Below are 14,258 nucleotides of genomic sequence, written 5' to 3'. Positions count from 1 at the left end.
ATTTTGAACCCTATGTGGGATTTATGAATCGCTTTCTATGATTTTATGCAAGTTTTCATTCCAGATGATTTCTTCTACTTGTTTTATTAAGCGCATGAAACTGGCCACTTTATGTGCTTTATTGTTATTGTTGAATGCATCAATCGGAAGATCGGTTTAACAATTAGAATTGTTGTAGAAGATCGTTTGCTGTATTAACATAGGAATATATTTAATCTCTTAGGTAGCCATTATTGAGATTTATGCTTCATGTTGTGTTCTAGATTTAATTGCGTAGGAATACAGTAATTTTAGAATTGTAATACACGCGGAAGAGAGTTATGATTAATTTAGCATCTCAGGTTAGTAATCCGATTTAATAACTTGCATAATTGAAGGAATTAGGAATTAATAATAACATATGGGAAGAATAAAATCATAGGCTTGTTTAATCTGATAAATCTCTGCTTTTATTTGCTTTCTTGATCTTGTCTGTTTAATTAAATTTAGTTTTAATTACTTTAATCAATCTATCGACTGTGTATGGTGGTCTTGATCACAATTGGTTGAATTTAACGATTAGGATGAGATAATTTAATATTGTATGTGGAATCAATATTTGGACTTTTGTTCACTATATTACTTGTTCGATACGTACACTTGCGTGTAGGTAAAATCGCCAACAAGTTGTCGTTTTGAGTTTTCTCCCCACCCGAACTTCCTAAGCTTAGCATCCAGAATATTGCAAGATTCTTTGCAACTTTGAGAAACCAATATTGATATTCGTTTAAAATGATTAAGAAGATCTCCTTGAGCAGGGCAGGCATTCTAGACAGGAGCTCAATATTATAGATAACAAAATGGAAAGGAGAAATGTGATCTCCTTGTCTAATGCCTCTGGAAGGAGTTAGATTCCCTAAACGACGGGATCCATTAATCAAGAAACAATGCACTCTCCTTGATAAAATCTGGAAATTTACTAGAGAAACCAAGTCGATTAAGGATAGTAAGAAGGAGGCTTCATTCTGCTCTGTCAAAAGCTTCATTATTGCCGTAAAACCATTAGGACCAGGGCCGGCTCTAGGTTATTGGGGGCCCTAGGCGAAACAAAAAAACGGGGCCCTTTAATTATCAAAAAATATTATTTAAAATTTATTTTTCGTGCTTTAATAGATGAAAATGTATTAATTAAATCTTCATATTCTAGTTCTTCTAACAATTTTTTTTCAATAGATAAAATAGCCAATCCACTTAATCTTTCTTGGGACATAGTTGAACGTAAGTATGTTTTTATTAATTTTAATTTTGAAAAACTTCTTTCGGCCAAAGCAACGGTTATAGGTATAGTAAATATTATTCGATAACAAATACACGTATTTGGATAAGAATCAATTACTTTGATATGATTAAGTATATCAATGGGTTTTTCTATTTCACTAGGTATGACTTTTCTTAACACTTTTAGTTCATAATATAAATCAAAACCATCGATATCAGACATTGAGTTGTGTTTTAAGAAAGCTTCAAGATCAATACAACTTTCTTTCAAAGTGTTGTCATCTAAAGACTTCAAAGTTTTTATACTTAATAAAAATCCAAAAGTAATTTGATAAAATTTAAATTGGTCGAATCTAACTTTAATTGAAGAAATAGCTTGATCTACAATATATAAGAAATACTCTATTCTAAAAGACTCCTCGGGTGATAATATAGTATGATTATTTTGGTTCTCATCAAATTTTCTTTTTCTATGAATCACGCGTTTTTCGCGAAATATTGGTTCAATTCCCATTTTCAAGGCTATTGTTTTAGTAACATTAATAGCAGATTCAAACCCATTGACTCTAAAATCCTCTAAAAATGATACGAGACCTTCTAATTGTTCTATGGCATAATCAATGTGCATATCTTTAGATTGTAAATTTTTGCTAACACAATTAACAGCATATAGTAACTCAAACCAAATATTCATGCCAAGTAAAAATTCTAAATTCTCAATTTCATAAGTGGCTAAGCATCTAGCTTCACTCTTTATTTTAGGATCTAAACTAGTTTCTCCCAATTCAATTAAAGCATCTGTAATTTCGATTGGTTGACTTTGAATGGCTCTTACACTTTCAACGTGACTTTCCCACCGTGTTTGTGACAATGGTTTAAGCGTTAACTTCTTTACATTGTCCATCAATATTTTCCATCTCTTTGTAGAACTAGAAAATATAGTGTATATACGTTGTACAACTCCAAAGAAAGATATAGCTCTAGGACAAGAATTAGCCATGTCACAAATTACTAAATTAAGACTATGGCTACCACAAGGAGTATAAAATGCTCTAGGGTTTATATTTAACAATCTTCTTTGAACACCTTGTTCTTTACCTTTCATGTCTGCACCATTATCATATGCCTATCCTCTCACATTATCTATATCAAGTCCAAGATCTTTTATTATATTTAAAAGTACATCAAAAATACCTTTTCCCATTGTATCATCTATTTTAAAAAAGTCTACAAAATATTCTTCTATTTTAATTGGGTTAGTAGATATATTCACACTTCTCAAAATAAGAGACATTTGTTCTTGATGACTAGTATCCGGAGTACAATCAAGTATAACCGAAAAATACTTAGCCATTTTAATTCTTTTAATAATATTGTTTTTTAATTCACTAGCTAGCATTTGCACCAATTCATTTTGTATATTATGCCCAAGATAATGAGTATGTATTTCCCCATCTTTAATACGCCTAAGATGTTCTTGCATTATAGGATCAAATTCAGCAATCATTTCGATTAGACTTAAAAAAATTCCATTGTTATCATCATAAATTTTTTCATTTGTCCCACGAAAAGCCAAATTATTTTTAGCTAAAGTTTTAACAACCGCAATAATTCTCTTTAATACTTGTTTCCAATGTTCCTTTTCTTTCTTTATGTTTTCTTGTATACTATGATCAATTGCTTATTATTTCGTAGTCTTGCTTCTAAATTCATCCAATCATTCATATTATTAATATGTTCACTGGACGTCTCATCAGTTTTTAATATAGTACCAAGGTTCTTCCAATCATTAACTCCGACACTATAGATTTTACTTGAAGTATTTTTAATGCTAAATAACTTGCAACAAAAACAAAATACTCTATCTATACTTTCTGAATATACAAGCCATCGTCTATCACATTTCTCTTTATTAGGTAAATTTCGAATATAACTTGAAACAGAAAAATGTCTACCATCACTATCTTTAGGATAATCTATATTAGTAATTCTAATAGGACCTCTTTCCACTAGCAAATCTCTTAATTTTGCATTCATATTAATCCAATTAGCCGGATCAAATTTATCAACATATTTTTCACTTTCTTCAATTTCATTGAGATCACTAGCATTATTGTTAACAAAATTTTCATTTTGTTCTTGCACATGAATTTCACTCTTATCAATAGTAGGATTATTTTTTTCAATATCAATTGGATTTTCATGTTGAACATCAATAGTATTATTGTTTTGAGCATTAATCAAATCATCACTTTGAACATTAATAGAAATTACATTTCTAGCATTTTTATTAGGGCAAATTACCAAAAATCCCCTGAGGTAAGCCTAAATAACGAAAATCCCCCTCACGTTCTCGTAATTACGAAAACCCCCCTTGACTAACGGTTGACCGAATTTTTTTAACCGAAAACGTGAAATGTCTATTATATCCTTCTGTTAAATATGTAAAAAATAAAGGGCAAATTACCAAAACCCCCCTGAGGTAAGTCTAAATAACGAAAATCCCCCCTGACATCCCTTTCACTTGATGATTTATTGCTTTTATAAATTTATTTATTACTTTGTAATTTGTATTGATAATTTGATATTATAATTTTTTTATTTTTTTTTATTTATATATTTTAATTGATTTTATTTATCCAGAGGAGTATTCATACGGATTTATGCTTTTAGCTTGAATGATGCATGGTTGTATTTCTCGAATTGTAAAATATTTAATTTTATATATAAAAAATAATTAAATTTTGAAATCTCATCCATTGATTTATTTAATCCAATAAAAATACATTGTACATTCATAATGGTTGATTATATTTGGGTTTGATTTAAGAAAAATAAGTATTTTGCAGACACTTATATATTTCATGAAGAGTATATATTTATGACCCCCCTCATTAAATAAAATGCTTACAATTATCCCCCTAAGGGTAATTTCGTGTACAAGGGCAAAATTGGTATTATCGGAGGAATATTCGGGAGAATCAAAAAGATTCTATCGAGTTTAACACCGTTAGAGCGATTTGTAAGATGTTTGCATACCTCAGGGGGGTTTTCGTAATTAAGAGAACGTGGGGGGGAATTTACGTTATTCAGACTTACCTCAGGGGGGTTTTGGTAATTTTCCCTTTTTATTATGTTTACCAAATAATTTTTCTATAACTCCTCTTTGAACTGCATTATCTTTTTCTATTTTTTCTTGTTTTTTTCGTTTTTCACATCCAGATAAATATGTTCTACCACTCGACATAATAGATCAAAAATTAATTAGCAATGACAAGAAACGATAGAACCTGGCAATATAGCAAGTTGAATGCCAACAAAATTGAAACTAGGCAATCACCAAATAATTATCTGCATTAAACAAAAACAAAAAAAATTAGCAATTTATTGAAAAAAAATAGCAATTTATTGAAAAAAAATTAGCAATTTATTTTACCTGTTGTTTTTAGAAGAGAAAAGAGAAACTAAAAATAAAAATAAAATAACTACAAATATACGTGTATGATGAGAGAGAGAGAGAGAGAGAGAGAGAGAGAGAGAGAGAGAGAGAGAGAGAGAGAGAGAGAGAGAGAGTGGCAAAAAACATGGGATATGGAGAGATATTGAAAAGAGTATAAATAGGGACTAGATACATGTGGACATTATGTTCATTGATTATTCTCTTTATTATTTGGGAATAAGTCCAAATGAACGTTGGATTTATATATTAAATGTAATGGGGCCCCTCAATTTTTTCCTTTTCAAAGTCAGCCATTTATTGAAAGTAAATATTCATTAATATGTTAATATATATAAGGGTTTTGCTATTTGCAGTGGGACTTTTACTGAAATTGGCTTATTTGGAGCGGTACCTTTTTCATTTAATTTTTTTTTTCTTTTCAATTTCTCTCTCCTATTCCAAACACTCTCTAGAAATTCGAAGAATATTCAATTTTCCGTGCTCTGCAGAACGGGAGATTCAAACGGCTTGAATCCTCCGTTCTGCAGAGCACAGGAACTTGAATTTTCTTCGAGTTTCCGTGCTCCAGAAAACGGGCGATTCAAAATTTCGTGCTCCAGAAAACAGGACCTTCAAACTGTTTTTTGAATTTTTATTTTCGGAGAAAAAAAAAATTTAAATATGAATCACCGGTGCTGTAGAACACGGGAACTTGAATAATCTTCATGTTCCCGTGTTCTGCAGAACGGAGGACTCAAAAAACATGAGGTTCCCGTTCTGCAGAACACGGGAACTTGAAGATTATTCAAGTTCCCGTGTTCTGCAGAACGGGAACTTAAAGTTTTAATATTTTTTTTTTTAATATTTTTTTCTAAATATCGAATTTTCTAATTATTTAAGGAACTTGATAACACATATTCGGATTATTGTACTCGTTTGTACATTCATCGTCAAAATTTTCGTCAAAATCACAATCATCACCCTACCAAATTATAAAATTAATAATACAAAGGAATATAAAAAATAATAATTAAAAAAAAAAAAATTGAAAATTGATACCCAAGTTCCCGTGCTGTACAGCACGGGTAACTCCAACTTTTTTCCCTTTTTTGATACTTCTCGTGCTGTATAGCACAATTATACCAAGTTTTAATTTTTTTTTTCTTTCTTTTTACCATATAAAAGTTATTCGGATCAGCCATTGAAGAAGTCGTTGTTCGTTTTTGAATTTGTCGAACGAGCTTCAAATTCTAAGTTTTCGATTTTTTTTAGTTGAGAGCGTTTCGGTTTTTTTAGAAAGTTAGAAAATTGACAAATGAGACTACCGCTGCAAATAAGCCAATTTCAGTAAAAGTCCCGCTACAATTAGCATTTCAATATATATAAATATATATAACATAAATAATAATTATATATATATATATATATATATATATATATAATAGATAATTACTAGGTGGGGGCCCCCTAGAAGTTGGGGCCCTAGGCAAAGGCCCAACTTGCCTATATAGGTGGGCCGGCCCTGATTAGGACATTTCTTCTTGAGCAGTATCGTGAATGTTTCTACCAATAACAAAGGCCATTCGAAATGGGGAAATGAATTTGTCTAAGTGAGTCTTAAGTCTTCAAGCAAAGATCTAATTGATGAAGGGAACCTTTCTTGGAATTTTGATTCCCTCTCAAGCACCTTATATTCTCAAGTTGTGACTGAAATCAAAAAAATCCATCTCAATTATTTGAATAACATAAAACCCTTTTTTTTTTTGCCAAAAAAAGATTTTAATATTCCATTATGATAAAGCGTTTGGTGCCTCGTTAAAACCCTGCGGGCCTATCACAGGGAAAAAGAGTACCCCTACAATGGCAATAAAAAATCATAAACGACCATGTAGAGTCTATTACAATGATACCCCAAAATGGGGTAAAACTGTAAAAAACTAAAACTTCTATTCCTATGGCAGTCTCGATATTTGTAAAAGGACCCCAGGCAGGGATTAATATGCAATTCCGCCAACTAGAAAAAACTCTCCACCTAACTCCATGCAGCTGATTTTGAATTTGAACATCAGTCTTCATATTGGGGCAGCTATGCAATGTAAAAAGTTAGCCCACCACGCCATCTTCATTATCGTAACTCCCATAAACCCAACTGATTGCAACGAAACATACCCCAAATAGAGCTTGGAAGATCCCTAGTTTGTAAAAAATCTTGATAACCCTTGTGATTGTATGCCCAAGCCGCTAGCCGATCCGCCACAACATTCTTTTGCCGAAAAATATGAGTAATTGAGTAACCCGACGGAAACATTTCACTACATTGGCGAAGCAAATATGTAAGGTCCCAACTAATTGAGGATCTCCCCTGTATAGCATTGACTACAATTAGAGAATCACTCTCGATGATTACATTACTCAGATGCAAGGCTTGACAGACCTGTAATCCATCTAACAGAGCCGACAATTCACCTTTATTATTCGAACCATGGCCATAAAAAAAAAAAAAAAAAAAAAAAAAAAAAAAAAAAAAAAAAAAAACCGGCTACTAATCTCCCCTGAGCATCTCGGATTATTCCTCCACCCGCACACAACCCCTCCTTAGACGATCCGTCCACATTCAACTTATAATGACGTAACGGAGGCTTCTCCCACCGGAACCACCGGCGTTCGCGCACAGGAGCACTCGGCAGCCTCAAACTTTGAAGAATGTTATCTTGGAGCAGAGAGTTCTTCTTTTTTGGTTTTAGCTGCATCGCCACCAATCCCAATTGATGCATAATTCTCCGAATAATCGATAAAGGATTTATAATTTCTTCGTCAAACCGAGCGCTACACCGGGCTTTCCATATCCCATGCATAATTAATACACACGTCGACAATTCAATTGCCGCAAACGAGGTATAGTCCTTCGTTTGGTAATTAAATCTTGTTTTTCCTCATTGTTTCCGTTAACTTTTCCTTAAAATTTGATAGGGGTTGCATTCACTGCCAAAGATTCTTTGCTTGAGATCCTAGCGAAAACTCTACCCCCTTTTCCGAAAGTCTTGTATTTCTTTCGACTGTCGAGGATCTTGAACTGGTGGTCCCTCAACTCCACTAGCCATCATGCTCAATTCCATGTCGTGCGCTCTAGTAGCCAAATCTTCGAAAGTCTTAGGTTGAATTCCTTGCAGGATATATCGGAGTCCCCATTGCATTCCTTGAATACACATCTCGATAGCTGAAGCCTCTGACAATCGATCCTTGCAATTAAGGCTTAAATTACTTCAACGGTTAATATAGTCAATAAAGGCCTCTTCTTTCCACCGGCGAGAGTTCGTGAGCTCGATCATGCTCACTGTTCTTCGGGTGTTGTAGAAGCGATTCAAAAATTCTTGTTCCATCTGAATCCAACTAGAGTTCAGTACTCCTCTCTCCCAGTGCAGAAGCTTTCTCTCTCTACTACATTAGAAGCTTTTTCTCTCTACTACATTCATGTCTTCTTTGTATTTCTGGCTCAGTTCATCTTGTGGCTTTTGTGAACTCTAGAGTTCTGTTTTCAGATCACTATTTTATGTTCTGAATTTCAGCATAAGCATGTCCAATGAAAGGGGGGGAAGAGGTTGAAATCAAAATGGAGGGAAAATCAACATGATAGAATAGAAAATGGGAGTAAATTAAACCCCAAGTCAAAATGTATATGAAAAGACAAGTTTGCCCCTACCAAACTCACGTGATTCATGCCTGAATTCCCGGTGAAAATGACCTGAAAAGGTCAATTTTTGGGCACCGTGCAACGAAATGACAAGTTCAAGAAAAAAATTTGTTCAGGGGACAAATTGTTTTTTACTCTAAAAAATATTATTCCAAAATCGAAAATATTCAGATCGGAATGGGCAAAAAAGAATTCCAAAGTGCATGATTATGACTCTTATGTAATACTTTTTATTTACATTTCAACTGAGTATGATGTGACAAAGGTTTCTTGCAAGTTCACACCTGCTTACAACTTCCATCTCTACTCGTTTCATTCAGTACAAAATACTGTAAACGGAGAAAACCGACATTTTTACAATGTAGAAGGAATTACAAGTTCTTAAACAATCAAAACGCGACTGTTCGTAACGCCAATAAGTGAATCTGCAGCAGCATTGGCTAAAACAAATCCACTATTTAATTACATCCCAATGTCTTCATTCTCCACCCCCACATGATAGATTCAAATTTCACAAACTGCAGAAAACAAACAAACTTAATATTATTAACCTTGTCCCGGTGTCAAATGTCGAGGAAAGAACATCGGAGAAAACAAATAACATTTTCCGTAACAAAAAAAACAGCGCATATATATATATATATATATATATATATATATATATATGGTTGCAAAATAATTCGGTAGTTTAGAAAAAAAAAAAAAAGCCTTACAAAATTATGCAGTTTGGAAAGGATTCAGAGATCAACACCCTCGTCAAGGCCTTTGGAGTTAATCATCACATTAGAATCGATCTGTTTGTCGAACTTACGTTTTCTCCGACCTTCAAATTGTTCAAATCCTTCCATCTGAATTTAGGTGACAAAGAAGGGGATAATTAAGTGACTTTAGACAAAAAATGATTGTTCGATAATACTATATGATTACGAAAGACGAACGCCGAACGACGAACCTGCTGAAAATAATCCATAGAAATGGGATTGCCATGGAGGGATATATTCTGCAGACTTTTGCATTCTTTCAATAAGTTTGGAGGTATCTGTTAAAAGTGGTATCAATGAATTCAAATATCCCGAAAAAAAAAAAAATTAAAAAAAAAAAAAAAGTTAAAAAAACAAAAAACAAAATATTCAGATGACTATGTAGTAATACTGCTTCGGAAGCCAAATGATAAACAATTATGAGGAATAACCAAAAACTAGCTGTCGGAGGCACGGAGGTGACAAGTGTGAAAAAAATCTTCATGAAATGCTTTATATATTCGCTTAGCAATCCTAAACGGGGATGGTTGTTAGGTTAAAAATATTTAAGGTTCTAAAGAAAGATTAAATTGAAGAAAGCTAAAGTTCGTAACTGTAAGCAACATAAGGTGGTGACTAATTTCCCAGTAAGCGCCAACAAAGATTTGCACGAATAAATCCACACTACATTGTCTAAAATTGAAATATCTCCGTCTCCTCACATGTACATACTTTGGTAAAGAATTGACACATTTCTCGAGCAAACTGATTTTTAAGCAGACTGATTTTTTAAGCAGACTGATTTTTTTATTTTTTATCATTTACGAATTATAAAACGCATTATCGAGACTGACATCAAATGACAAGAAGTCGAGAGTGAAACCTGCTTCACGTTGTTATTGTCCAAGCAGAGTGACTTTAGATGCACCAGATTGCACACTGACGATGGAAGCTCTTCGATAGAATTTTCTGCACCAAATATTCAGAATACAGATTCAGGGTGACAAAAAAACAAAGATATTTATAGCCGACCGCAGTCGATTTCCTGTAAATAAATTTTTTATTAAAGTGATAACTGAGATTCATACCATTCGCTTGAATTTCCTCCAACGAGAAGCAACTACCGATCGACTCTGGAAGAGACTTTATTTTGTTGTTCGACACATTTAACAGCACCAACTGCAAACCCAAAATATATGCATTCAATTCAACAAAAATTCTTCGCAGACCAACACCAACTAGACAATAAAAGAATATAAAAGTCGGTGCATTTTCATGTATTTAGTTCAGCCACATAAGATTTTAAGCAAGTAATAGAAGTGGATATTCTAACGGCCAGGCATAATATGTACGGAAAGTATCCTTACAGGATAAAATTTTCATTTCATCATGATTATAATACAATAAATATTCAGTCGTCGTATAAAGACGAAGAACTATTCAGTCATCGTAAACTAACAATTAGCTGCTATTTTTCATTTTCTTTTCTCATATCATTAGTTAAACAAATAGATAATCAAACAAAATTACGTACTAACTAAAATTAAACCACATGGGAGGTTTCGATTAATTTTCAAACTTCGAATGGTTAGATATAATTAGATCAAACTCGGAGGCATGTAAGTAAATAATTAACTTAGTGAGTGATGTGGGTAACAATATTATTTACTGAATTTGGATCTCGATAAAAGACTGAATCACTCAATAATTGATACGGTAACTATATAACCATGTACCCGTATAAAATTGATCGATGTCGCTGCACAAGTTTCCGAAAGACGAACAAAAGGTATATATATATATATATATATATATATATATATATATATATATATATATGAAAGCTGACATGTCAGTTACTCACGTTGCGCAAGCTCCCTATAGTTTCGGGTAGGTTGAGTAGCAAATTTCCAGATATCGATAGCCTCTCCAGTTTAACCAATTGACCCACTGAACGTTAAAAATAAATTCATCAAAAAACTAAGAAACGAAATTCGAACAAAAAAAAAAATTCGATAGACAAAGAGGGAACCTTACATTCATCGGGCAGCGTACTAACTCGATTTCCGTCAAGTGTCATAGCTTTTAAAGACTGAAGCTTCCCCAAGTTCATTGGAAGACGATCAATAAGATTATCGGCTAAAATCTGTAACAAAGGATCATTGGAAGACGATCAATAAGATTATCGGCTAAAATCTGTAACAAAGGATCGGTTTTTAGTTATACTGAATTAGGACAACCTTCAAAGGAAACACCTAACTATCGACTGCGCAAAATGCACAAAATCAGCCAATTGAATACAGTTACGAAAAATGGATATACGCTTCAAGAAAAGTCTTAAACCTACAGTAGAGCCTCGATAAATTAATACTCGATAGTTTAATAATCTCGCTTAAATAATAATTTCTCTCGGTCCCGGCTCGGTGTAAACGTACAAAATTATAAGTTACGATAATTTAATATTTCGCTTAAATTAATAGAATTTTGCTAGTCCCGACTGTATTAGTTTACAGAGGTTTAACTGTAGTAAAGGAGTAAGAGACTTAAACAGCAGCCATTAAAATTCCGACCTCTTGCAACAATAATTTATTTCCGGGCCCTTGTTAGTGGATTTAACAAACTCAAATAATTATTTATCAACCAAAAGTAGCGGTTCGAATGGTTTGAACTTCTTTAACTTGGAATTATTCCGAATCTAATAATGGCTGTTAGTAAATGCTTTACTACTCGATACGATGTGTGGACGACAATTTCTTTTTTCCCGTAGAACCGTTAACTCTCCTACTTCTCGTAAACTCCTATACTATGTGTTGTAGAATTTGGAAGTGTTTCAAAGCAGATAAACTATACAATCATCCACACAACAAAAATCATGCGAAATTCATCAGCAATATTGCACTTGTTGCATAAGAAAGAATATATATACGTTTCGACATTTTGGAATGATCAAATTGCGACGCATCGAAACAATAATGCATATTTAATAAGTTGTAAAATATTAGCAAGACATAAAAAAAGACGGTAATCAGAAATACTTACCAACCGCTGTAAGTTAATCAATTTGCTGATCTCCATCGGGATTTCAACTGCAAGGGAAAATGAATAGATATAAGAGAAATAAAACCGCAAAGACGAGTGAACAAAGTTCACATTCCATTCAGAATTGCTGCATTTACACTTTGTTAGTTGCGTAACATACTAACATGGGAGCTCAAAATTATTGTGCGAGTTCATGTGGCACAAAAATGAAATGCTTCGGATACGAAAAAAGAGCAATGTATTACCTAACTTGTTGTGCGTCAAATCAAGCGTCCGCACCGATCTTTCTAAATCGAGAACATCGTCTGGAAATGTCTACGGAAAGGTAAAAAAAACAATCAAAAAACAAATAACCAGTCAGCATAACAGATATATATATATATATATATATATATATATATACAAGCAAAATCCTGTATGCAAACATCAATACATACTGTCACACTCTCCTAGCGTACAGCAGTACACAATTTTGATTTATATCATCAAATGAATAACTAAAAAATTGATTCACAAACAAAATTCCGAAGGTAGAAAAAAGAAAAACGCAAAGCCCATAACATAAATGAAAAAGTAAAAGAAAAAAAAAAAAGAGGATGCCTTTAATTTAGAGTCGCGCAAGGCGACGATGCCGGTGGAGCGCCACCGAGCGGCGCGGGCGGCTTTGGAATCGACGCTCTTACTAGTGCAGCACCCCATTTTCAAATTCGATTGAATTGCAATTTAATCCCTTTCAAACGGGTCAAAAAAAACACATAGATTGGCTGAGTTTGTTTCTCTCAGATATGTGACGATCAAAGGATGAATTGAGAAGAAAAAAAAAAGGCGGGTTCGAAATTGAGAAAGGAGGATGAGAGAGAGGAGACTTTGAACGAGAAACCGCGTTAAATTTTTGTGGGGTTTTTTAGGGAATATTCATTCATTCATTCTTCTCTCTCCTTTCTTCTTATTTCTTTTTTCCTGATGAGAGAGAAAGAACGCGTCTCTCGTGTGTTTGGTTCCTACTTCCTAAGTAACGTTGTTTTTAATTTCTATTTTTTATTTTTTTTATTTTAATTTCCAATGATGACGTAGGCTGATCTCACTTTTTGAGTTGTCGGACTCGGAACCGTTCTACAAAATCTAACAACACTAGAAAAGTACCAAACCAAACCCATTTTCATTTTTATGATTCAATCCCTGTTTTATTATTTCCCACACCATCCACATGAATTGAGTAAGGGGTTTGATATTCCGTTACCATTTTTACGAGTACGGATTTATAATAATTCACTCTCTATATCACTCTAGAAAAAATATCCTCTTAAGTTTTTATATTACAAAACGTCCTGAAACCCAATTTTTTATAGCGATTTACCAAAGGAAAATGAGGGCATCGTATGAGGATTGAGATACACAATCTAATAAGGTAAAATTTGTTCGTTTTTGTTCTATAAATCAGGAAAACGTGGCTCGCAACCAAAACGGGCGCGGAAAAATGATATGCACGCCCAAACTGGGCGTGTAAAACACTGATCCACGCCCAAAGTGGACGCCCGGTCGGCCTTTCTGCTCCCGGTTTGAGGGCGCAACACTTTTTTTCACGCCCGGTTTGGGCGCTGACAGCTTCTGCATTTTTTTTTTAAATTTACTACTATTATTACTGTAGACACGTACATTTAATATAATTTATATTATATTAAATTGAATCCCAAGATTATAATTTATCTTGCAAAATAAGTCATGGAGATAATTATCAATTAATTATTGACCAATAGGATTGTTTCTTCTCTTCCAAGTTATAAGAGATAAATATCAATTTAAAGAGAGCCAATCAAATCGCGCCACGTCATAAGAAGACTTCATGTATGACTCTTATTCTACCACTATAAATAGGGACCCTCCCTACACAATTCAAAACACAACTGAAGAAGAAGAAAAACCGTAGGAGAAAATTCTCTCTACAATATTCAAGTCGTTCTTCAACAAATTCAAGGCGTTCTTCATCAAACATCAAATCGATGGCGTTCTTCAACAAATCAAGAGCGAAGGACGATTGAAGGGCCAAATCCATCAAGAACTCCAAGATCTTCAAGTCAATCAAATCGAGGGA

The 14,258-nt window shown here is 33.4% G+C and overlaps 1 protein-coding gene across 1 annotated transcript; it reads right to left on the bottom strand.

The window, feature by feature from the left end:
• Window positions 1-8,494: 8,494 nt before the first annotated feature.
• LOC105949253 (Leucine-rich repeat (LRR) family protein) lies at window positions 8,495-13,179 on the bottom strand. Its single transcript, XM_088822638.1, has 10 exons — window positions 12,767-13,179; window positions 12,412-12,481; window positions 12,167-12,213; window positions 11,165-11,273; window positions 10,992-11,077; window positions 10,216-10,306; window positions 10,011-10,096; window positions 9,340-9,426; window positions 9,101-9,235; window positions 8,495-8,905 (listed from the first exon to the last, which is right to left on the bottom strand). The coding sequence occupies exons 1-9, from the start codon at window positions 12,863-12,865 to the stop codon at window positions 9,125-9,127; spliced, it is 786 nt and encodes a 261-aa protein (XP_088678764.1). The 5' UTR covers window positions 12,866-13,179; the 3' UTR covers window positions 8,495-8,905; window positions 9,101-9,124.
• Between the last annotated feature and the right edge of the window lie 1,079 nt (window positions 13,180-14,258).

The sequence above is a fragment of the Erythranthe guttata genome, chromosome 9, assembly GCF_056151865.1.
Source record: "Erythranthe guttata isolate IM_541 chromosome 9, IM_541, whole genome shotgun sequence".
NCBI lineage: Eukaryota > Viridiplantae > Streptophyta > Magnoliopsida > Lamiales > Phrymaceae > Erythranthe > Erythranthe guttata.
This window is presented reverse-complemented; position numbering and strand designations above follow the sequence as displayed.